General features: G+C 42.3%; 3 protein-coding genes across 5 annotated transcripts; 2 read left to right on the top strand and 1 right to left on the bottom strand.

The window, feature by feature from the left end:
• Window positions 1-680: 680 nt before the first annotated feature.
• Window positions 681-14,865, bottom strand: flvcr1 (FLVCR choline and heme transporter 1). The gene is given in 13 exon segments (XM_067241253.1): window positions 681-3,415; window positions 3,897-3,964; window positions 4,250-4,361; window positions 4,579-4,684; window positions 5,754-5,864; window positions 6,094-6,197; window positions 7,689-7,756; window positions 8,196-8,336; window positions 9,137-9,281; window positions 12,653-12,773; window positions 12,775-12,788; window positions 13,019-13,099; window positions 14,758-14,865. Coding segments are annotated over 13 exon segments (1,203 nt in total). The 5' UTR covers window positions 14,800-14,865; the 3' UTR covers window positions 681-3,325.
• On the top strand, window positions 13,572-20,891 carry nsl1 (NSL1 component of MIS12 kinetochore complex). 3 transcript variants are annotated; one of them, XM_067241256.1, is made up of 7 exons: window positions 13,572-14,966; window positions 15,708-15,999; window positions 18,985-19,057; window positions 19,251-19,381; window positions 19,876-19,927; window positions 20,078-20,145; window positions 20,280-20,891. In XM_067241256.1, exons 2-7 carry the CDS (start codon window positions 15,904-15,906, stop codon window positions 20,526-20,528), a joined length of 669 nt encoding a protein of 222 aa, XP_067097357.1. In that variant the 5' UTR covers window positions 13,572-14,966; window positions 15,708-15,903; the 3' UTR covers window positions 20,529-20,891. The 3 variants fall into 3 exon arrangements, with proteins under 3 accessions (XP_067097357.1, XP_067097359.1, XP_067097356.1); XM_067241258.1 differs by lacking the exon at window positions 13,572-14,966 and having other exon boundaries at window positions 14,975-15,999; XM_067241255.1 differs by lacking the exons at window positions 13,572-14,966; window positions 15,708-15,999 and adding an exon at window positions 18,639-18,798.
• batf3 (basic leucine zipper transcription factor, ATF-like 3) lies at window positions 20,789-23,921 on the top strand. Its single transcript, XM_067242463.1, has 4 exons — window positions 20,789-20,817; window positions 21,665-21,743; window positions 23,050-23,157; window positions 23,491-23,921. Exons 1-4 carry the CDS (start codon window positions 20,789-20,791, stop codon window positions 23,704-23,706), a joined length of 432 nt encoding a protein of 143 aa, XP_067098564.1. The 3' UTR covers window positions 23,707-23,921.
• The last annotated feature ends 211 nt before the right edge of the window (window positions 23,922-24,132 follow it).

Below are 24,132 nucleotides of genomic sequence, written 5' to 3'. Positions count from 1 at the left end.
AACCCCGGCAGCAAGCCACGTTCTAAGTTATTTGATTGGCCACAGCAACAAAGAGGGGCGGTCGTATTTCTTTCACAGAGGGCTACTGACAAAAACGTTAGTGCAGCGTTCATTAACTTCATTAATAATAACAACACTAACAACTAATTGCTGTCCAGTTTGCCAGTGTTAAAAGCCAGTAGTGAATTAATAGTAAGTTATAGCTCACTTAGTGAAAGAATAGTCCCTACGTAAATGAGAGTAGGTCTAGTCCTAAACATTAGGCTAATTGTTGACTAGCCTACATTTAATAGAAATATGAACAATATTAAATCATAACAAACAATGGATACAGAGAATCCCTTCTATCAAAGATACTGTGGTTCAAATAAATAACTTCAATGATCCAGTTCAGTTTCGTTGATCTAGCCTGCCCCCTCCTGGACCAAAACGTTCCTCTCCTTTTTTATATTATTATGACGTAGATGCACTACTACATCGGTTATAACGAGTTTACTAAGAGTGAACAATAAAACATGGACTTTTCGGATTGAAGTGCTTTAAAAGCACATCAATCAAGCACTTTTAAAGCAAACATTAATTACTGTACCCAGTGTAGGTCACATAGCGATACTGCATCTCCATTCCAAATCGTATGTTATACACATAGCCTTTGTTTCAACGTTTCTGCCGACAACTAGTTGCCCACTGAAACTAAAACCCGATTTATTAAATAAAAAAACTTTGTTTACAGAGTAGGACATGAAATCATGTGCAACAGCAGATTTCCAAACCAGCCAATTAGGCTACATGCGGTAAAAACTGTGGTTTCGAAGGAACATGTTTTGCACCTACATTTGTTTCACATATCAGAGCACCTCATCGTTGAGCACAGCAAGGGTACAATTATAAAAAGCAGTAGGCTAACATATGTTATCAAAAAAATGTTAGCCATAGTTCTTCCTTCAGACAAAATAGAAATGCATTAGTTAATGAATAACTTTTTTGTGTAAAAAAATTATTTACAAAATGATGCTATACTGGAATTCAGAATCCATCAATATTTTAATAAATAAATAAAAATAACTTCGATGCGAATAGCAAATCCAATGACAGAGCTCTCAATTCTAACAAGAAAACGATATAACATGGGTGATTAAAACCTCATAGTCCACATCACATTTTCACAGGTGATGGGAATCCAGAGAACATTTTTTAAATGCCTTGTAAACTGTAATATACGGATTGTATATTATGTGCTTCGGTTTTAAACCATATTATTTCCATTTTATTTATTCCCGGTTGTGCTTCATTCCCTCACTATGTGGTGCAGTTCCACAAATAACCACTCAGCGACACTGATGTTAGAATTTAGACAGCAACAGATGGAGTCTTCTCAAAGGGACAGTTCACCCAAAAATGTAAAATACAGCTTTTCCCTCTTACCTGTAGTACTAGTTATCCATCTTATATGTATTTTTTGTGGCACTTTCAGCACCCCAAGACTAGCCCAATCTAGTTCCATTATAGTCGAGAGAAGGCAGACATCTCCACGGTCAATACCTCCAAAACTCGGCAACTCGCACCCAAACAATCTAGATCGATAAATGGCACTACAGGTAAGTATATATAAAAACATATATATTTCTGATTTGGGGGTGAACTGTCCCTTTAATAATTCAAAGGTGCAGTCTTTTTCTCACAGTGTACCACACTTGACACAGTTTCACATTCAAACAGCATGCATTGAGTAGAAAACATGAATGTTGTTTGTGCATGTTTGTGTGCTCTAACCCTAAATTGGTGAACTGAGAGCTATTTGGTGAGGCAGAGGTCTCTCTCTGCCAGCAGCATAATGAATACTGTTCAATTGTACTGGACAACGGCAAAACATGTGAACACAGCATTTAGTATAGTATAGTAGTAGAAGTATAGTAGTAACACCACTAACCCAAACCCCATACCTTCCTACTCTATGTAATGTACAGGACTGTAATGTACAGCAGGTATCATCATTATTTCCACACACAGCCATAGTAAAATGGAAAAGGACTTGGATTGCAGAAACAGCCAGCAGTACATTATACAGCACACGTATAAAAGAGTATATGGAGTAGAGTCTGAGGAATAGGGTCTAGGGAGTAGAGTTTAGGGAGTACAGTCTAGGGAGTAGAGTTTAGGGAGTAGAGTGTAGGGAGTAGAGTGTAGGGAGTAGTTTAGGGAGTAGAGTCTAGGGAGTAGAGTCTAGGGAGTAGAGTTTAGGGAGTAGAGTCTAGGGAGTAGAGTCTAGGGAGTAGAGTGTAAGGAGTAGAGTGTAGGGAGTAGAGTTTAGGGAGTAGAGTCTAGGGAGTAGAGGCAAGGGAGTAGAGGCTAGAGAGTAGAGGCTAGAGAGTAAGGTGCTGGAAAGTAAGGCTTAGGCAATACAGGGCTAAATAATAGGCCTAGGGCATCGGTTTTCAAACTGCGGTATAAAAATCTGTAATGGCGCACAATGAATTGTATTTACTATCATTTGGCAATCTAATAAATGTTTAATATCTCTTTTTTCTAAAACTTCAGATGCATTGATGATTGTTTCAATTGCGTGCTGACTACCAATGTTCAGTGCACACGTTTTTAACAAATGCCATATTTAAATATGTTAGGTAACAACTGGGCAGGCCGACTTAGTGGAGGTCTAATCCCTCCTCCTGTGTGTTTGTACCATCCAATCGTGAAGTGTTGTTTTTGCAATTACCCGATTATTGGTTAATTTTAAATGCATGACCAATTAAAAGCCAAAGTTCTGCCTTGCAGACTGATTTAACTATTTTTTTACAAGCCACTATGCTCTGTATGCCTATTGTGAAAGCTGAAGAGTTTTCAGAGTTTAAGAGTAAAAATATGCATCGTTCGCTAAAGACTGGTACATTGGCAAAGGATGGAGCAGGAGAGCAGTGTAATTACATTAAATGTTTCAAATAGTTAGGTCATTGTTTTGTTGTTTTTATCACATTATTGTACCATATATACATATATATTCTATATTATGACTATATCAGATGGGGGTAAGTGGTGGACTATATTATTTTGAATGGGTTAAGCAGATTATAAAGTTTGAAAACCCCTGGCCTAGGGAATAAGAGGCTAGTCAGTACAGTCTAGGGAGTATGGTTGTGGTGGTAGTGACTACAGGGTAAGACCATAGAGCAGTGGTTCTGTAGGGTGTGAGAGGCAGGAGACAAGGAGAGAGGGAAGCATATTGCTCTAGAAAGAACTAGAAAACGGGGCCTGACTGAAAAGGTTCCTCCGGTTTGCTCTGGAAAACGTTGACGTGTAGAATCCCATATCCATCCTGTTGTCGCGGTTACAGTGAGGTCTCATGAGAGAAGCTTACAGAGGGCTTCATCATGGCGCCGTTCGGGGTAGTTTCGTCGGAAGGGCACTCAGTAGGAACCTGGAGCATAGGAGACAAGACTGGCTTCAACCAGACCCCAACCCCAGGAAACTAGCCTGGCTGTCAACACCTCCACCCGCTCCCACCAAGGAGACCAGCTCTTTCCACCACCAGGGTGATTTATCACAGGCTGATTATACTTGCATAGCCATGGGGAAGAGTATCTTAGTGCCTGTGAGGAGGTATTTAACCACTTCTTGCTGCCACCTCTGCCCTGGGATTCCCAGAGCTACAGAGCACACTGTACAACTGGAACTCCTCACAGCTAAAGTAGAGGTAAACTGTGGCTGGATGTGAGGTTTTAAATGGCCAGGTGCCTGGTGCCATGGTCATGTGCCAGGTGATTAAAGTGATCTGGAACTGAACAGCCTCTATTGAGTCCTGTGTGTGTACATGTGGGGGTGGATAATTAACAGAGGTCAGTGCTAGGGGCTGAGTAGAACGCATGATTTGAAGGAGAGAGAGGGGTCATGTGACGTACCGCCGTAATGCCTTTGGATTCGACCCCCATGTTGACGTTGTTTCGTTTCAGCTCGGATTTGATTAAGGCTGAGAAAACAGGAAAGAGATACAGTGGTGACGGAACAGACAGAAGACAAACAAATTCATATACAAAACAATATTCATGTTAAACATTGTGGGTGCCCAAGACTTCTGCACAGTACTGTATATTACCGTGCTCCTTTTCTGCCTCTCTCTCACATACACATGCCTAACCTGTGAGGAGTATTTCCAATCAAATAGTATTCTCTCTCTCTCTCTCTCTCTCTCTCTCTCTCTCTCTCTCTCTCTCTCTCGCTCTCTCTCTCACCTATACGCACACGCACAGTTTACCTGTGAGAAATATTCCCAGTAACATCCACGCACACAGGAAGAGGTTCCCATAAAGGGGATTATAATCTGTGGTGAGCCTCCCCTGGATCAGAGTGAAAATAATCCCAAACACCTGCCAGACAGGAGAGACAACCAGTCACAAGACGCGTGGATAGAGCAGCTCCTTTGGCGTGGTGTGTACACATTCAAAAGTATACAATTATTTGTAAGAACGATGTCATAAACAGTGACAGAGATTAACAAATTACAATTCAATGAATTTAAATGTGAGTGATAAGTAGGATCATCGTTATTAATAACAATTGTCCTCATCCTCTTTGACGCTGTACCTGTGCGAAGGCGTTGAGCAGACCGGAGGAAGTGCCCTCAGATTCGGGGTAGGTGATCTCCACCCCAAACTCGAACCCGAGAGGCAGGTAGCCTGTCATGAAGAACCTGAGAAGGAACATGGATGGACGGTAAATGGGTGTTTTGTAGTTTTCAGATCAATGCAATGTTTGTCAACTGACATGGCGTTCCATTTGTTTTGAGCAATCTTGGGCCTATGTCTCTGAAGTTTCCATTCTCAAAGCTGAACTTTAACTTGGCTCCTTACCTATTCAAGCCATCCCAAAAGATTTGCAGTAGGTGCTTTAAAAATGTTAACAAAATTCTAAATTATATACGAGTTAATTCATTTATCCATCCATCCATCAGCAACTGCTTACCCGGAGTCGGGTTGCGAGGGCAGCAGCTCCAGAAGGGGGCCCCAAACTTCTCTATCCTGAGCCACATTAACCAGCTTCGACTGAGGGACCCCGAGGCGTTCCAGGCCAGTGTGGAGATATAATCTCTCCACCTAGTCCTGGGTCTTCCCCGAGGCCTCCTCCCAGCTGGACGTGCCTGGAACGCCCAAGGGGCATCCTTACCAGGTGCCCAAACCACCACAACTGGCTCCTTTCGAAGTAAAGGAGCAGCGGCTGTACTCCCATCTCCTCACGGATAACTGAGCTCCTCACCTTATCTCTAAGGGAGACGCCAGCCACCCTCCTGCGGAAACCCATTTTGGATGCTTGTACTCGCGACTTAGTTCTTTTGGTCATGACCCAGCCTTCATGACCATAGGTGAGGGTAGGAATGAAAATTGACCGGTAGATCGAGAGCTTTGACTTCCGGCTCAGCTCTCTTTTCGTGACAACGGTGTGATAAAGCAAATGCAATCCTGCCCCCGCTGCCCCGATTATCCAGCCAACCTCCCGCTCAATTCTCTGCCCCAATTCTCCCCTCACTTGTGAACAAGACCCCGAGGTACTTGAACTCCTTCACTTTGGATAAGAACTCTACCCGGAGTAAGCACTCCATCGGTTTCCGAGGTCCCCGGACCTCAGATTTAGTTTTATAATAATAGACTTATTCATTTATATAATAATAAGATATTACTATTTATTTATTTTACACAACATTGATAAGGAAAACCTTAGTGGATGTGTGTGTGTTGGGTCTGTAACAAAGTGATCTTACTCACCCCAGCACACCGGCGTTGACAAACACTATGTAGATGTTGTTGAGGTCCAGAGTGAAGGTGAACACCAACATGCCCATGAAGGAGAACACGTACACTAGCAGAGTGGTCATCCTGGATACACACACACACACACACAGGAACATAGCACACACACACATGCAAAAAAAACACACACACAGGCGCACGTGGTTAGGACCGAACATAGACTGGCAAGTCGGCTTGGCCGTGTAATACATGGATGGGCCTCTTGGTTGCTCCAGAGAACTGTGTCATACCACATCAGTTTTGGAACATGACGCTGCATCTGAAGATACACTGCGTGTGTGTGATTGGCCCATACTTGAATGCCTTGCTGTAGTCCAGCCATAGACCACAGATGATGGAGCCCACGATCCCAGCCACCACCAGGGTCAGTCCGATCCTGCCTGCATTGAGTTCCTGGTTCTGGGGAGGGGGCATAGAACGGAGGGAGGGGTGTAGAGCAGAGAGAGGTTTGTTAAGATTGACAGGGTTTCCATGGGGACTGAATATTTCTTTAGTGGGTGTAACAAGCCCAGCCCCAGCTGTCCTGTAACACAGACTGCATCTGCAACATGATACCATATTGTTTCTGAGATGCTGTTATGGTACTGTGTCTTGTAAAACACTCAAAATGTCCTAACTTTGATTCACTACTGCACTGACTATATGCACTGTTTGTTTAGTAGCTTTGGATAAAAGCTTACTCTAACTGAATTAACGTAAATGGGATTGTACAGTAAAAAATGTTACTCCTGATGTGTGAAATGTGTGTGCGTGTGTTTATACTGCTGAGGATTTACAGGCAGACTGATGGGAGGACAATTAAGACTTATTCATCTGACATTTGAACACAAAGAGCAAGAGAGAGAGAGAGTTATCCCAGTCTGCCAAAGTAGTTATCGCTCCCATTCCTAGTCTGGGTAGCAGGCATGCGTGAACGCTGGCTAATGACGACCGACCAGACAAAAGACTCACATCCAGCCAGGATTTTAACTCTTATTTAAACACTGCTGGCATCATCTCCCTCTAGGGTTGCAAAATTCCGGGAATATTCAAAGTTGGAAACTTTCCACGGAAATTAACGGGAATATATGGGAATTAACAGGATTTAATTGGACATTTTGGGGTAATTTAACTGTATTTACCTTGTCATAAGCAGACATGCATGCAAACATTTATAATACAACTTTTGTGTGGACATATACATACATCCTACTCTCACTGCTGTAAATAGTTAGTCTACTGTATACAAATAAACTTAGTATTAAAATGAACATGGCTTCAGTTTACCAAGTAATCAATATGCTAGGTAATGACAAACAGTGTTGGGAAAGTTCACATTCTACATGAACTAGTTCAGTTCATTGTTCACAAATTTTTAAATTAACTAGTTCAGTTCATAGTTCATAATTCAAATTAAATTTAACTAAGTTCACAGCTCCAAAAATGCCTTTCAATATGTTGCGAGCTATAATTGAAATCTCTATCTGTCTGCAATACCGCTCTTGGCGCTCTCACACTTGCCAGGCATAGGGCTGAAACGTTCAGATGCAACACTGATGACAAAGACGTTCAAAAACAACAGAACGTTTTACGTTTATGTTTCTGGCAGACAATGTTCCCAACCAGCTGCATTCAAGGTCCAGCTGAGCTAGGCGTGCATAGTCTTGTTCTCAACTACATTGAAGTTCCCTGTTATATGCTTTTGCAAAAAAAAAATTACCAGAAACTTTCCGCCCCTTTGCAACCCTATCTCCCTCTCTCTCGCTCTATCCGTCACCCTATCTCACTCAGACGTTTTCTTGTAACCCACGTCCTCAGCCTCAGTCTCCCCTGGTGTATTTACATAGTCAAAACATTCACAAACAATATCCTTCCATATCTGTTTGAACAGATCCGGTTTGCATCTCACACCTCGTAACAGGACATGATCATCTGATTGAGCAGGGTGGAGACAGAGTAGAAGGAGCCTGTCATGATGCCTGCAGGGAGAGGACAACCAAAACAAACAAAAAATATGAAACCCCACGCAAGAAACACATTTTACAAATTGTTATAAAAACATGTATTTATTGTATGTTCTGTCTTCCTTTATGTTCATTGTCTTTTCATTTATGTTGTAAAGCGCTTTGAGATGCAACTTTTGAAGGTGCTATAGAAAATAATGTTTTATTATTATTATTATTATTGATAACAGTTAATAGTTTAATATTATCTATTAGGTAAGACTTTAGTTTTTATGCTGTTTCTTTGTATAATGCGCCAACTGGAAGAGCACTCCTTATTTTGTTGTATGCAAAGCTATACAATGATAATTAAGTCTTTAAATCATCAATTCAATTTTCAATTTACTTTCTTATTTACATGAAAGCTATTGTCAAAGGGGAAACAACTGGAGCTGTCTGTCCCCTCTGGTCTTACCATAGCTAATGAGGAGCAGGATGAAGGCCTTGTTCCTGAACAGGTTGACTATGGAGCGTTTGTAGGAGTAGTCCTCGGGGGGACCGTCGGGCAACACTGCCTGGGCATGGCTGGGGGGTAGGGGGGGGTGGTCCTTCATCACTGGGGGGGTGAGAGGGAGGGGGGCACACAGAGGCAGTGTCATGGCATTGGTGAAGGAAAGTTTCATCTGTCTCTTCTCCATCTCTGGAGGAGGTGATTGTGATTAACCTAAACACATGGGAACACCACGGACATGTTTTCAGGTCACTTTGTGGTTTACAGGAGAGTATGTCTTCTGCGAACAGGTCACGTTTTCCCTTCACTGTTTCACGAGCGCTGTGTTTATGACAGCACTGTCTCTCTTCTATACACATACACCCCCATCACACCGTCTCCCTTACCTATACAGGCATGGTTAGTATTTATATAGAGCATATTGTATACAAGCTGAGTGCTGTGGCTGGCTGTGTCTATAGAACAACTGTACTATAGAAACGACAGTTACAGTGTATTCATATGTCCACATGCCAACATGTCCGCACACACAGAGTGAGAGAGACTACATTCAACTACTATGGGGAGAAGTCTGGCTTGATGAACACAACTGGTCCATGTAAGTCACGGCTCTCCTCACCTGAAACAATGAAAGGAACGCCTAGATATTAATCATGTAACACTATCCTACTGGCTGAAAAAATTAAAGACAGAACACTGTTCACCTAGCACTACGGACGTTAACCATAGGTCAATGACCCCTTCACTAGCATTATGAAGTCATTTTCAATGTATAGGGCCGTTTAGTTTTTTTTCCTGGAATGAGCAGCCCATTTGACCTGCTATTCCAGTCTCAGTCATCTCTATCTTTTAAGATCTGTCACAGCCGAAAGGACCTTAGTGGAAAAGCTTGATGCCCTGCTTACCTATGACCGTCAGTACTAAAAGCAGGGTAGAGACAGCTGCGGTACCATAGAACATGATGCTGATGTTGTGACCCATCAGCTCTAAGTTGTCCGCTGTGTTGGGTACCAGGACAGGGGGGAGCAGAAACCCTATGGCCGTCCCCAACTGCAACACAACAAGCAACAAAAATCAGTACAGGACAAAAAGTATGGCCACGTTTTGCAGTGTCAAGTTGTTATTTGGTTGTACACAGATATAACTCCTAGCCTAGCAGATAGGTAAAATAAAATATTGTAACCGACTCCATTTCTGTGGTAGCCTAGTTCTGTTGTTGATTCATTTCTGCGTTTGTATACATGCAAAGTAGAAATAACTTGCACTAAATGGCCTTTGTTGTTTTACTAAATAAAGTAAAAAATATTAAACATAGTATACAAGAACAGTTTTAGTACGCTATAACACAATACATTTAGTACAGACAATGGGGAAAAAAAGAATGGATTGAACCATAGAAAAAATGAAACACAGTATGCTTTCCCACTGCTAATTAGCCTGCCCACCTGGTTACCAAGCACTGCCGTGGCGCATGCCGTGGACACCTCTTTCGGCCCGAACCACACCGAGGCAATCCTCGAAGGCAGCCCGAGGATAAACACCTGTGCTACGGAGCAGATGATCTGCGCCGTCATCGTGACACCAAATAGGTCGGGGCGAACGCTGGCGCACTTCAGCCACGCTCCGATGCAGTTCAGCCCTGCGCCGATTAGAGCAGTGAGTTTAAGCCCCTTCTTATCCAGAAGCCACGAAGCTGGGAAAATAAGAGGGACGTAGGTCACCATGTAGACGATGGACAACAAGTCGATTTTGTTGCTGGTCACGCCGTAAAAGTGGGTGAATATGTTTGAGATGATACTGTACTGGATCCACTGAAACGCATTGACGAGCGAGTAAAGACTAAAAACGGCCAGGACAGCGAACCGCCTTGAGTAGAGCTTTGTTTCGAGGCATTTCTCTTCGCCGGGAAGCATCGCCCCTTTCTCATCAGGGGGGATCTCCTGTTCGAGCGCTTTCGAGTCTAGTCCGTAAAGACTCGCGGCTCCATTCAATATTTCAGGATATTGTTCACGGTCAGCGGCTCCTCCGTTGGTCACCGGCGCCTTGCAAACTATGTATATTTCGTCAGGTGCGTTGTCACAGCGCAGATGCTCCTGAACGAGTTCCCCAGCCACCATGATGGTGATGCTGCGCCGACGCCAAATCCGAAAGACAGCGTAGCCGATTGAGGAAGTACGTTATAAGTAAAGTAGGCTAGCTAGACCATACAATATACAATTGACATGACTGAAGTATGTATTTCTCCAATTGAAAATACAAGTGTTAACTGTCAATGGGCTGATTCTTGTCCGATCTCTTTGTCAGTTTTATGATCTATTCGTTGAGTGCGCGTACCGCCTGCTTCCCTGCCTCGGATGCATGAGGGGCAGGGAAGGGCTAGCCTAGTACCGCACGCTGATGGCACTGCGATGATGCCGACCAATCAGATCGCAGTGTATGGAAACAAATCAGTGACAAATTTCGAATTTTAAGAGGCATTGAATGGCCTACCTAATATTGTAATTTAAACACCACCGAATTCAATGCATCAAAATATTTCTCCCTTAACCGATTTTGCTACCATAATCATAACCTTAACATTGCTATGCGCCAGGGGTAGTAGGCCTAACTACTTTATGATCGGTAGCAAAATTATAGGACACCGGCACCCCACACTGTTTTGCAAAGACGCATTCAGTAAAGTATCTAAATAAAATATTTAGATAGTTTAAGTTACTGCAAACTGACATGACGAGTCACCTCACCAAAGCAGTTTTATAACTTCTCATCGGAAAACATAGCGAACTTAACATATATTTTTATTAATGAATACTTCCCTGACATAAATAGGCCTAAGTAGTTTTACTAGTTCGTAGTTTGGGAATGTGTAGCCTATCATAAACCAGTCCAAGAAAAGAAGGCGTTAAGGAGCCATGGAATTAGCCTATCTATCCGTAATCCTAATCTCCGTGGTCGGTTACAATCACTCTAGTATGAGGGGCTGATTAGGAAATAAAACACGTTTCTGCACCCTCTACGAGTTGTCTTTTATTGTAGCTCTACTTTCGGTGTATGGTTTGGGTTAAATCAGGATCCAGGATTGAGAATGTTGACTTTGTGTAGTAGGTTTAGGCCCTATGTCTAATGTTATTGTCTCAACACTTACATAATAATGAAATTATTTTTACCACATTTAAATTGTAATGACGGACATATTCATGGTATTGCTCGTGTTCCATTTGTGTGTGCCCAAGCGGCCAAGCCGGTGCTGTGCCGAAAACCGACCCCCTGCCTCTAACTCCTCTGCTCGTTCAAATATAAGCCGTGGTTAATATTTTAATTTTGTTTATGTATTATAAGTATTTATAGACTAGTAGCACATTACACGTCTTTCAAACGCGAACAAACAAGATTATTTTCTATTCTATAAAATGCGGAAAACGTAATTTTTACTGCACAAAATGGGGACAGTATAAGGACAATAAATAACGCTATCACGTAAGAGCAACATTGCATCACGTTGCTTACATTTTGAACGAACTGAATAATAACATCTCCACAAGCAAGTGTGTGCGTGTTCACGAGCAGGATATATTTCGGCAGGGAGTCGGATTTCGTCACAACACCTGTCCAATTGTCGGACAAGGGTGCACTGATGCATATGGTTTGCCTTGTAGTTTTGCACAATGGTAGGAAAATCCACGACAAATCGACAGAATACCGGCACAATGATATCGCTCTATACTGCACACACCCACACTCATTTAGTCAGTAGCCTATAACCCATAGCTCTCATGTTTCTGAATCCATGGAAACAAGACGCCACAAAAAGACGCTCATGCGTGTTTTCTTTGACCACTGGTCGGTAGGCTACTTGAAAAAACCTTAGTCCTAAACATGGCACAATTCAAAAAGGAGGCATGGTTTGAGTTGAACATGAGGAGAGAGCCTTGGTGTCGGGTGGAGGCATATAGTCCCTGGCAAGGCGCTGAGAGGAGACATTTTGGCTGTCACCTGCAGGAAACATGCGACTTCAAGTCGACCGAGCAGCGAACCTCCTGTGTAGGACATTCTAACAAACACCGGGAAAGAAAACACTTCGAGGAGAGCAGTAAGCATCCTATTACGCCATAAGGACGTTGTGTGTGTTAAAACTATTTTTAATATACATTATGATGTAGTTTTTTTCTCGGATTGAAACGTTTATTTATTTTCCCTACTTTTCAGACAAAGCGCACCTGGTTTGAATTATTGATTGACATTCCATACACTTTGCCTGGAATATTTCTTAAATAAACCACAATTTACAATGATCGTTTTCACCTTGCTTTTGGAGTATTTAATTTAATTGTATAAATAGCCTGTAGGATACAACATTTTAGTCATATTACAGGATTAGGCCTACATATTACAGGAGGGTCGTTTTAAACGGACTCCGCTACCTTTTGAGTGTGGGTCCTGATCTTCTGGAAGAGCATGAGAGCGTTGTGTGACGTGGCCTGCTGGACAGTCTGAGGCACCAGGCCCTTCACCTGGGCTATGTATTCACCTGACAAACGGACAAGGCTCATTCCTCATCTGTAGTGAGAGATGAAGAGATTGTGAAGTTCTCTGAAGACAATGATGTTGATGCTCATTTTTATAAAAACAGCTTTGCAGACACAGGCCAACACTTCAGTCCAAACAAACACATAGGCCTTGATGGAACTGCAGCCCAAACCTCCAGTCTCAGTACAGGACATGCACCATTCCATTAGGCTAAACTAGTCCCATTTGTGGTTCCAGGGCAGACGTGTGTCTAAACCTACCTGTTTGTCGAATCCCAGAGCAGGGGAGTCAATCTCCAGGCAGATGTGTTCCAGAGAAATCTGCTTGATAAGCTTGTCTTTCTGATATAAGACAGTATAAACAGTTATGACATGGGAGCTGGGGCACTGTAATGGGGGGGGATTAGGATGATTCTAAGGGCCCTGGTCAGACAGGGGGCCCAGCAGAACCCCATACATTCCTGTATGATTTCAATTTTGGAGCTCAGAGTATAATTTAGCCAGGGGGCCCAGAAATCCTAGCGGCGCCCTTACATTACATTTTACATTTAGTCATTTGGCAGACGCTCTTATCCAGAGCGACTTACAGTAAGTACAGGGACATTCCCCCGAGGCAAAGTAGGGTGAAGTGCCTTGCCCAAGGACACAACGTCATTTGACACGGCCGGGAATCGAACTGGCAACCTTTAGATTACTAGCCCGATTTCCTAACCGCTCAGCCACCTGACTCCCTAACCCTGACTCGCCCTTGCATGGGAGTACACATTTGTTCTTTCCAGTAATAGAGTACTGCACAGTAATAGGAGCTTTTTTGGTATATAGGCTACTTTGTGAATAAGTGTCTCTTATCAGACAGGGTCAGGCACAATCTGTTCTATCAATTATAGCATATAATAACACATAAGCAAAGCAGTAACACCGTATCTGGTCTAACACAGTGTGAAGAGTATGACACAAGTTAGTTTGTTATTTACATACCATTGTGACATGGTTATACAAGAAAAATGATAACAGGGGTAAGGTTCAGTACAGAAGGTCTAGGACATTTCTTTTTTTATTGTGACCATGTTCAAAACTACAGCTATATGTTTCCACAGAAATACATCCTAAGCTGTTTCAGTCACAGTAAAATATTATATGACCAGGGTCCTTGTGTTTAATGCCTGGCTATGTCCCATGCCTGAATACAAACTTATAAAAGCTACATGGACCTGATCAGTGACAACATTCCTCGTTTGTAAGACAGCAGAGGGAATGGCTGAAAGAACTAACTCCTAACAGTTTGTCAGTGCAATTCCACCTTGTTCACAGACTGCATTGAAGGTTAAGACCTGAGGTATCTTTTGTGGAAGAATGGGATTTCCACTGTGCTAATGTTGATCACAATCAGTAGATAAGCTTCTGAACAGCATCTGTTCAATATCAATATATTATGTTTTATTATCCATTCATATAAACGGAAACTACTATATTCCGATGACAGTCACATGTCTGATGTAGTATCCTCCTGCCTATAATAACAAACATCAATTGGCTGTATGTTATCTTAGTTTTTCTCTATCAACTATAAACACCATCCCCTGACCTTCATGCCTGAAAGAGACTTTGCCAGTACCACCGTGGGCATTTTTATGTTGAGTTGTTTGTTAAACTCTCCAGTCTGCATATTGCTAAATAGGCCTAATTATAAAACCCAGAACTCAACTGAACGTAGTCATTCCATTCCTGAAGAGATTCCAGAAATGTGTTTATCACCTTACCATGGCCTATCATTAAGTACTAGCACTGTGTTTTGAGAAGAAGGCAGAGACACGGAGGTAAGGGAACAAGGAGACATTGTTGAAACTCCAGCCATTCCTTCATTGACTGTCCACCTAATGGGTTTCATTCCAACACCTGGCTACTGTGTGTGTGTCCAACACTGGAGAAATATTACATTTCTATTCTAAGGTGATGAAAGGAAATGTGTTCGTTAATATGTTTGTTTGTTTGTTTCTTACCTCCCTCACTCCCTCCCTCCTTGCTTCCTTCCTTCCTTTCATCCTATTCTGATTGCGAGTGTGGTTGCCGACCCACCTGTGTGTTAGCAACCACAGGGGTGGGGGAAGAGGTCCTCCAGGGCCACGGAGGGACGCCCTGCAAAGTTATGCAACAGAGCTCGGCTGACACCTGAGAAGGACAGCCCAACCAACAAGACTTCAGAAAGCAGGTCGGTAAGCGGTATCGCTTACTGACCACCCCCTCACAACATCAACCCTCCCTCCCATTCCCTCCCCTCTTTCTGCCCAACATGTGTGTTTCATAAGACCAAAATCTAGGAACCGTGAAGTACAGTCTATTATATAAATCACAACCCATTCAACTAGTGACACAAGAAAAGATTGTGTTATTAGTTAAGCGCCCCTGACAGTGATTTGGTCTACAATCTAAATGTTGTTTAGTCTGATGTTTGAGGCATTTACCTTGCTCCTTAAGAGTGGCTATGGTGACCTTTGCAGCTGATCTAGAGTGTACATTCCTGAGGGGAGACAGATAAGGTACAGCCAGCTGTATTGGAGGAAAAATTGAACCGTGTCAAGGACACGCTAGATATGCTGATGCAGTTTCAGAAAGACATTCAGTGCTCAGCCTGGTTATACTTCACAATAACAGCTCTTATGTCTTGACATGTCACCCAACTCTCTGAACCCAACACCAACAGCAGCCCCAGTAAACAGATCTGAATGTGGGTACTTACACAGGCAGGTCCATCTCCTTGGCTATCTGGAGCTGTCGGGTGAAATCAGACAGCTGTCCCTCTCTCTGCTGGGCCGTGGGGCAGAACCATTATATCCACCAGAATATTTACCCCAAAACACACAAACACATGAGTTATAGTAACTCTGTGTATACCATTGTTATAATCTGTAAAACAAGGTTTCTGCCTATCTCTTCACTCTTATGCCAACAGTACAACATTGATCAGTTCAAGCTCTATCACCTTAACCAGCTGAACATACCCTAGAGCAGTAGCTTGAGAAGTATTGTAGTCCTCACGAGATTGGCTTTCCGAACCACCTCTACAATCTGTGGAAAAATAAACAATTGAGTCTTCCTACCTGGACTGTGGTGCTACGCTGTTCTGTGGTCCCCCATCCCTGGATAGGATGGACTCCAACACATGGGATGGACTCCAACTCATCTGCTGGATCCTCTGCCTAACAGCCCGTCCCACCTTCTCTAAAACCTTCATAAGTAAAGATGTAAGTGCTACCGGTCTAAAATCATTTAAGGACTTTGGTTTTGTACACTTACCGACGGGGACAATAATTGAATGTTTCCAGATTTCCCGAATCTTTTGTAACTCCAGAGAAAACATTGCAGAGCTGATCAGCACAAGTCCATAGCAACAAGGTCAACCCCGCCCTTTGTCTTAGCTTAAGATTTCTCCCCATTCCTTAGTAAAAGTTGGTCTCAGCACCTTGTGAACATGTTTTAGGAGGAAACTCTGAGCTAAGAACTTTTACTGCTATTTAGGAGAACTCTTAGTGGTGAGATAAAATGTTCTGTGAATACAGCCCCTGTAGGTTATTGACCCCGAGGTGGGACACATGTGTGTGTTTACTGGATGCAGACAAGGTCAGTTTTTACTGGATCTTGTAACATGATCACTAACATCATCAAGTTTAGGTTTTTCCAACTTTATTAAAGCATGTTATAGGGCGAAGTTCTAGACTTACACCAGAGAAAGACTTAGTAGAAGAATTAGTGACAGTAAAATGTAACAATGTAAAATGCACAGCACCTCTCTCACACACAAACACACGCACTCACACAGGCCTACCTCCCCCATGGCTACAATGTCATCTCTGTATGTGTAGAACAGTGGCAGAGCAGGCTCCAGATCCTGTGACAACAACAGGCTGTGAAGTCTGTTTGAAACAGCTGAGTAATAGTTACCCCCAGAACATCAGATATAATAGAATAAGTAGAATAGATTTAAATTATTTTTTATCCAGGATTAATTAATTTTCTTTGGCATCACCTTTCATTGAAAGGATCACATACACATAAAGGTTCACATCATACAGTTACTGTAAACCAGTCAGTAATGTTTTATTAGGAGGAATAGTTACCCCAGAACACTGACTAGGAGGAATAGTTACCCCAGAACATTGACAAGGAGCAATAGTTACCCCAGAAAATGGTCTGAGAGCAATAGTTACCCCAGAACTGGGAGTCAGGTGGCTGAGCGGTTAGGGAATTGGGCTAGTAATCCGAAGGTTGCTGGTTCGATTCCCGGCTGTGCAAAATGACGTTGTGTCCTGGGCAAGGCACTTCACCCTACTTGCCTCGGGGAGAATGTCCCTGTACTTACTGTAAGTCGCTCTGGATAAGAGCGTCTGCTAAATGACTAAATGTAAATGTAGAACTGATTAAGTGGAATAGCTACCAAAGGACACTGACTATGAGTAATAGTTACCCCAGGATGCTAACAAGGAGGAATATTTACCACAGAATATAGACAGGGGAAAGATTACCCCAGAATACTGCCAGGAAAGATTTTACAGCAGAATACTGACTAGGATGAATAGTTACCCCAGAATATAGACTAGGAGGAATATAACCCCAGAAAATACTGACTAGGGGGAATAATTACCCCAGAACACACAAACACATGAGTTATAGTAACTCTGTGTATAGCGTTGTTATAATCTGTAAAACAAGGTTTCTGCCTATCTCTTCACTCTTATGCCAACAGTACAGCATTGATCAGTTCAAGCTATATCACCTTAACCAGCTGAAAATATCCTAGAGCAGTAGCTTGAGAAGTATTTTATTCCTCACTGATTGGCTTTCCGAATCACCTCTACAACCTGTGGAAAAATAAACAGTTGAGTCTTCCTACCTGGACTGTGGTGCTACGCTGTTCTGTGGTCCCCCAGCCCTGGATAGGATGGACTCCAACACATGGGGCCACCAGGTCTGGGTATCTAGGAAAACAGTGATAAGACTAAACTCAGAGAGAACATTTTTGGAAAATAGTTTGCTTTTGTCTCATCTTACTACACAACCAGAAAACGATCTCTCTACTAAAAATATACCTGCCGTCAGAAAGCTGCTGGGTGTCCTGGAAACCTTTTGACATTATTTATCCAGTGACTATGGAGCCCTATCTGGTAGAAACATTCTGTACTATGATCCACCAGAAAAATAAACGCCTACCATAAATCACAATATTGTCGGTCTTGCAATTGACTGTCAGACAGAATTTTTCGACAGCTGGATAACCCTCTCAAACTCGCTGGCCTCCTCTGTAACTGAGATTAAATTCTGGACTACAGCCTGATAAAAATATGACAGGAGAACTGTCAAATGCAAAAAACGTTTATAGCCAAAACAGTTGACAATTATTGTAAAGGTTATCGCATTACATTTTGAAATCATGATATTACCTCGATAGTCCTCTTGATCACATCATCTTAATCATGCAAAGAAGAAAACTATTATTTTTATGCTGGGTAATGTGACCCTTAAAAATGGGCAACCTCGTTGAACAGTCTTTCTACTTAAGTCAATTGATACGATGCACTCTGCACTAGCAATCTTTTCAGGCAACAACCTACCTCCGCAAATTGGTGGGCTGACATGTGGCAGTGACAGTCAACAAAACCAGAATCCACTGGAAATTAAACATATTTAGTTTTCTGGAAATTTGTCAACAGTGCATGCCTGTTTTTCGCAAGGGTTACATTCAGAGTACTGTAGCGGAACCTTTAGAATGTATTTGCTGTTTCTTCCAGACATCTACAGCTGAAAGTACGAACGTGAACTTCCGCTTCCTGGTTACTTATTTCAAAATATTGGCGCTACGTTCGGAGCTCGAAAAGCGATACGTTTAAACGATGGTTAAAGAACAGTATTTAAGGGTGAAACTGTCATCGAAAAATATAGTTGTGGACCAAATTAAGACATGTAAAGAACTGCTAAGTAGATCATTAGATGCTCAAACGGGGATACCCAAAGAGTCAAAGCAACTTTTGCTGCAAGAGTTGTTGACAGTAGGTGAATTGATTGTTTATATTAGGGATAGTTGTTAGTGTGCACGTTGATTATTCGTTGTATTGGCTAACTACATTGGCAAATTGTCTAGATCGGTGTATTCTTTCAATGCTTAAGATGAGCTAGATATCCAATTTCGTGAGCTGAGCTACGGTGTTCCTTGTTTTACGCTGTATTATATGTAGAACTTCGAGAATGCCGTTCAGGACAACGTATTAATCAACGGCCAGACGTGGGAGGATGCTCCAGACGATGGCGGTGAGTCTATTGGCTAAAGCTTTCGTGTTCCCATCCCAACCAATATCTGCTGTCCTCGTTACTAATTGTTATATAAAGTCGGATGAGTGGCGATTTGAACTGCAGCAATGTGCATCAGTATGTATTACGAATGTCCGAGAGATGGGAGAGACTTGTAAAGGAATTCACTTTCCTGTTTCTTTTGCTCCTCTAGAAAATGAGAGCGGTTCCCTTGACAACCTCCTGGATGAGAGCATCGTGGAGACTGCCAGGCGACGTCGTGAATACCCCCAAGCGATAGTTCCGTACGTGGTGCGCACCCTGAAAGCTGAGAGGAAACTAATGGTGGGTCCCGTCCATAGAATTAGAGTAGACTAATGTACAGTGCCTGTCAAAAGTTTGGAAACACCCAGTCTTTAATTGTTTTTGAGAGACACATGCATGTTCCTATTGTTAAATGCAACACACTAGGCAATTTAACAGTACAAAGATTTACACAATGGGGCAACATTTTTAATATTTGATTTCATTATATACATGTAGGTTAAATGCCCAACAGACTGTGATTGAGTGATTGAATTCATGAATTCAAAACTGGTGGTGCATGTGTCTCTCAATGATAAAAGGCTCGGTGTTTCCAAACTTTGACAAGGACTGTATGTATCTTTCCCGTCCCTGGCATTGGGTGACCTACAGCCATATATCCTTATTGTAGTGTCAAATTATAGTGGACAATTCAATACAAGTATTTTGTTGAACTCTGTATGGGTTGACCATCTGTAAGCCACTAGGTGTCATGTTGTTCACGCACATAGCTGACATTGTCATCTTTTTGGTAGGGGATGTTTGAGCAGGCGGTGCCACAGGAGCTGGAGAAAGACCCAGTCCAAGGTGAACCCACACACACACACACACACACACTCATCTTCAGCTGTCTACATATTTGCACCACAGTGTGAAGTTTCACATGGAATAATTCATTGTTGAGTAGAACCTCCACATGTTTCAGAATGAACTCTGAGTGTATTTGTTTTATTCCAGAGCGCATCCTGTCAGATCTGTCAGCTACTGCACAACGGATGTTCAAACAGGCCAGCTCGATGGTGAAGGTGACAGGAAGAATCTCATTGTTCACACTTAACTCCCATTTACAACCCCTGTCAGGTGTAAGCCCTGAACTATACCCAAGTCATTGATGTACCTGTGTGTATATTGATGGGTGTGTGTGGTTATGTGTGTGCAGTCTCAACAGGTCTTGCAGCAGAGAGCTGAGGGGCTGAGGCAGGTGTTGAACGTCAGACCCACTCCCGCCTCGCTGGAGGTTCACCGGGAAGTGTTCTCCATCGGCCCGTCCAACGGAGAAGTTGTGACAAAACCTCCGTCCCTTCCCCCGGGAAGAGCCATCAAGAGAGGAGTGGGAGAGGCTGATGTACGGGCCTGTTACGCTGTTCCGCAGAAAAAACAGCTGGTTGCCGTCAGAAAGCCTGATTGACAGACCGATTATCGAGCTGTATGGACTGTTGCATGTGTGTTGTTTAAAAGACCCCGAAAGATGTTCTGTGATACATTATGCTTTATGCACTTGTCGACGAGGCTGTGGCGCCCTCGCATGGCAGATGGTGTAACGACACTTGAAATTGTTAAATATGCAGATAAAGAAATTGGCTTTTGATTTGTATGCTATGAAACTGTGCAGTTGTGCTTAAAAGAAGAACAATGAAAGAAATAAACGTTCTATGGAGTAATAGAATAATGATCCACGTCAAGGCCGTAGCCATGGAGTCAACATTGGGGGGGACGAATTCTGCTGGGGAGTCTGAGGGTGCCCCCCTGAAAGGTTTTAATAATAAATTAAAAAAAGAAGTTATCACTGAAATCTTCTGTTCCACACTATTGTTAAACTTTCTCACTCTTTTATAGGAATATTTAGCTAGACACTCGCGCTATCTACCCCTTGCTCTTCGCGCACTCTCATCTCATCCTTACCAACCAGTGTTAGCTTACACCTCCCGTACAGAACACCGGTATCAGTAATACTAGTAGTTATAAAATGGCAATTTTAACTTCAAGTTATGAATATAATTAACTTTTTTATGTTATTTTTTGGACAGCGTGCGCTGTTGCCTTTCGTAGCGTAGCACATTTACATTTAGTCATTTAGCAGACGCTCTTATCCAGAGCGATTTACAGTAAATACAGGGACATTCCCCCCCGAGGCAAGTAGGGTGAAGTGCCTTGCCCAAGGATACGTAATTTGGCACAGCCGGGAATCGAAACGGTAACCTTCAGATTACTAGCCCGACTCCCTAACCGCTCAGCCACCTGACTCCCCACATTTATATTTTATTTATATTTTAATATCAATATATTGGGGGGGACATTTTGACCAGATTTGAATATTGTGGGGTCCCCCCCAATATATATTATGATTACGACCCTGATCCACGTTGACGTTGGCGGGGGGGGGGGGGTATTGTCACGTGACTTCAGAGAAGCCCAGCTGGCTGTGTAACTTTTAGCTGTGGCGCTATCGTTTCTCTATGTTTAATCCTGGACTACAATGAACTGTGCCTGTGCGTAATTAAACATAACTTTGTGAAGACTTTTTCAATCATTTTTCCAATTCAGAAGACTGCGTTGCTTAAATGACTGTTCAAGCAAGATGCAGGGCAGTGATGGAGAAAACGTCATACTTCAACAGTGTGAGGTAAGAAAACCGCTGCCAACATCCACGTTGCGATTTTTTTTGTCCAATTGTGAAAGTCGTAAGTAGATGAATCCTGTAAAGCACACGTATAGAAAATAAGTTGCTAAATGTGTTTTCAAGTTTCAGATGTTGTATTTCCCCTCATAACAGAACAAAATCATATAAAGTCATCTTTTTTGTAAATAGTAATTAAAAAATATATTTTATTAAAATGTAATTTAGTTTCGTGTTCATCAATGTTCATTTGCTAAAGTCCCAAAGATGGTTCATTTCCTCTGAAAAGCAAAGATAAACATTACACTTGCTGCATATTGTGTTGGTGTGTCCTTTTTTGCAGTGTTGGCAGCATCCTCTAGTTAAATTTGTGATTTGTTCCTTCCACACATTCAGTGAGTGGTGTACAGATGAGTTGCTTGGGACCCCGTTAGGTGAACTCCCATCTCCTGAGGACAGTCACAGTCATGTTGAGTAGTTAACCTGAAAGAGTAGATAGGGTGGTGGGTAGAAAAGCTAACAATTTTCAGGCTAAATACATTCAAATGAATCCTAATCCTATTTACACATTCCACAAAAGTGTATTCCAACAAATATTTAGTTATAGTCAATTATCAAAGACATAGGCTATTTATATCAGTATTTGTTTTATAAGGTATAGTATAAGGGTCACATGCTTATTTGACTACCACCCTCACCCAGAATTACATAGACAACAAGCTCAAAATCAAATTTGATGAATGGATTCCATAATAACTAAATATTGACATATTGTAGACATTGTTAGAAATTCACCCATTTAGGTTTTTACTTACTTGAATCTGGACAAATGCAGTCCAAAAAAGAGATGTGCTTGAAGGAAAGTTTGACTATGTAAATGTGGTCTTAAAAAAACTCACATTTACAGATTTATTTATTGATAGCTACCATTGAAAGCTCAAATTTTGCAACGTTGGGCCTCACAAGGCTAAATACCATCTACTGTGCATCTGCATGTATCTTTTCTGGTGGTACAGTGCTTTGCGCTATCGCCTGACACAAAGAATTTCCTGGGTTCGATTCCTGCTTGAGGAATAGTACAGCTCTCAGGTGGGCTATCTCTCGAGCCTCTCTGTGTGGAGTTTGCATGTTTTCTGCATGCTTACATGGGTTTCCTCAGCTAAGGAGCCCAATAAACTTGCTGAACAGATCACTCTTCTGCCAATGACACTCATGTGTGTGTGTTGGTGTCACCACCCCCTGCACACGCATGTGTGTGTGTCACATTGCATTATCCATCAAATCTTCTTCTTCTCTGTTGTCTTTGCCCCAGAACTCAGATTATGATGATAACAGTAGGATGAGGAGGAGAGAGAAGAACAGAGTTGCAGCCCAGAAGAGCAGAAAGAGACAGACACAGAGAGCAGATGAGCTGCATGAGGTGTGCTTGTGTGATTCGGGAGAGTTTCTGTCTGCACTACTGTCTTATAGTGACCTTCTATTTACATTTACATTACATTTAGTCATTTAGCAGACGCTCTTATCCAGAGCGATTTAGCTACAAGTCTTTGAAAACTGCTATTCCTGGCAGTCATTTAAGGTTCAAATGATCAGGTTCATGTTATCCTCACACACACAAAAAAATGAATATAAATTGGATTAAGTGAGTATTTCTTTTTTACATGTGGCTGCATGATTGCACTTACCTTTTTAGAGACCAAATATGAGAACCATGTGTAAAAAGTAAATACTAATGATTGTATGGCTCCTCCAGGCGTATGCTTGTCTGGAGCAGAGGAACCGGCAGCTGAGGAGGGAGGTGGCGTCTCTGTCGGAGGAGCAGCACCGCCTGCTGGAGCTCCTCCAGACTCACGAGCCCTGCTGTCCCATGATGCACTGCTCCACTAACCTGGGGACAGGACCCAGGGATGTTACAGAGAGGCCCCTGAGTTTGATCAAGACACCGACACTCACCATCTCCCATCGCTGACACAAGGACCAGGACACAGACACACAATGTACTTTTTAGTTTCAGGTATCGTATATCAGATCGTGTTTTGGATCAGTGACTCAGACCCAGTTCAGTCGACCCCCACCGGAAAAACACTGAACTCAATCTCCTTCTGTATGGCTATTGGCCATGCTTCTTTAGTTCTGGTAAAGGTTTGAAAACCACATCTCTTATTGTGGGTGTTTTGGTTCACCGAGTACGGTAGACCCTGGCTTTATTAAAGTTAACTTCTCTTTTACTAGAAACTAGATTCACACCCGTGACCAATGAACCATCTACTTTAGGTAGTTATTGTTTTCCCTCACAATTAATTTGTGTAACAAAACAGCTACAAAACTGTATCTTGCTAAAATGAAAAAATCTTGACTTTGACTTTGATTACATGACTGATGGTCATAAAATCTG

This window comes from Osmerus mordax, chromosome 8, assembly GCF_038355195.1.
Source record: "Osmerus mordax isolate fOsmMor3 chromosome 8, fOsmMor3.pri, whole genome shotgun sequence".
In the NCBI taxonomy this organism is placed as follows: domain Eukaryota; kingdom Metazoa; phylum Chordata; class Actinopteri; order Osmeriformes; family Osmeridae; genus Osmerus; species Osmerus mordax.
This window is presented reverse-complemented; position numbering and strand designations above follow the sequence as displayed.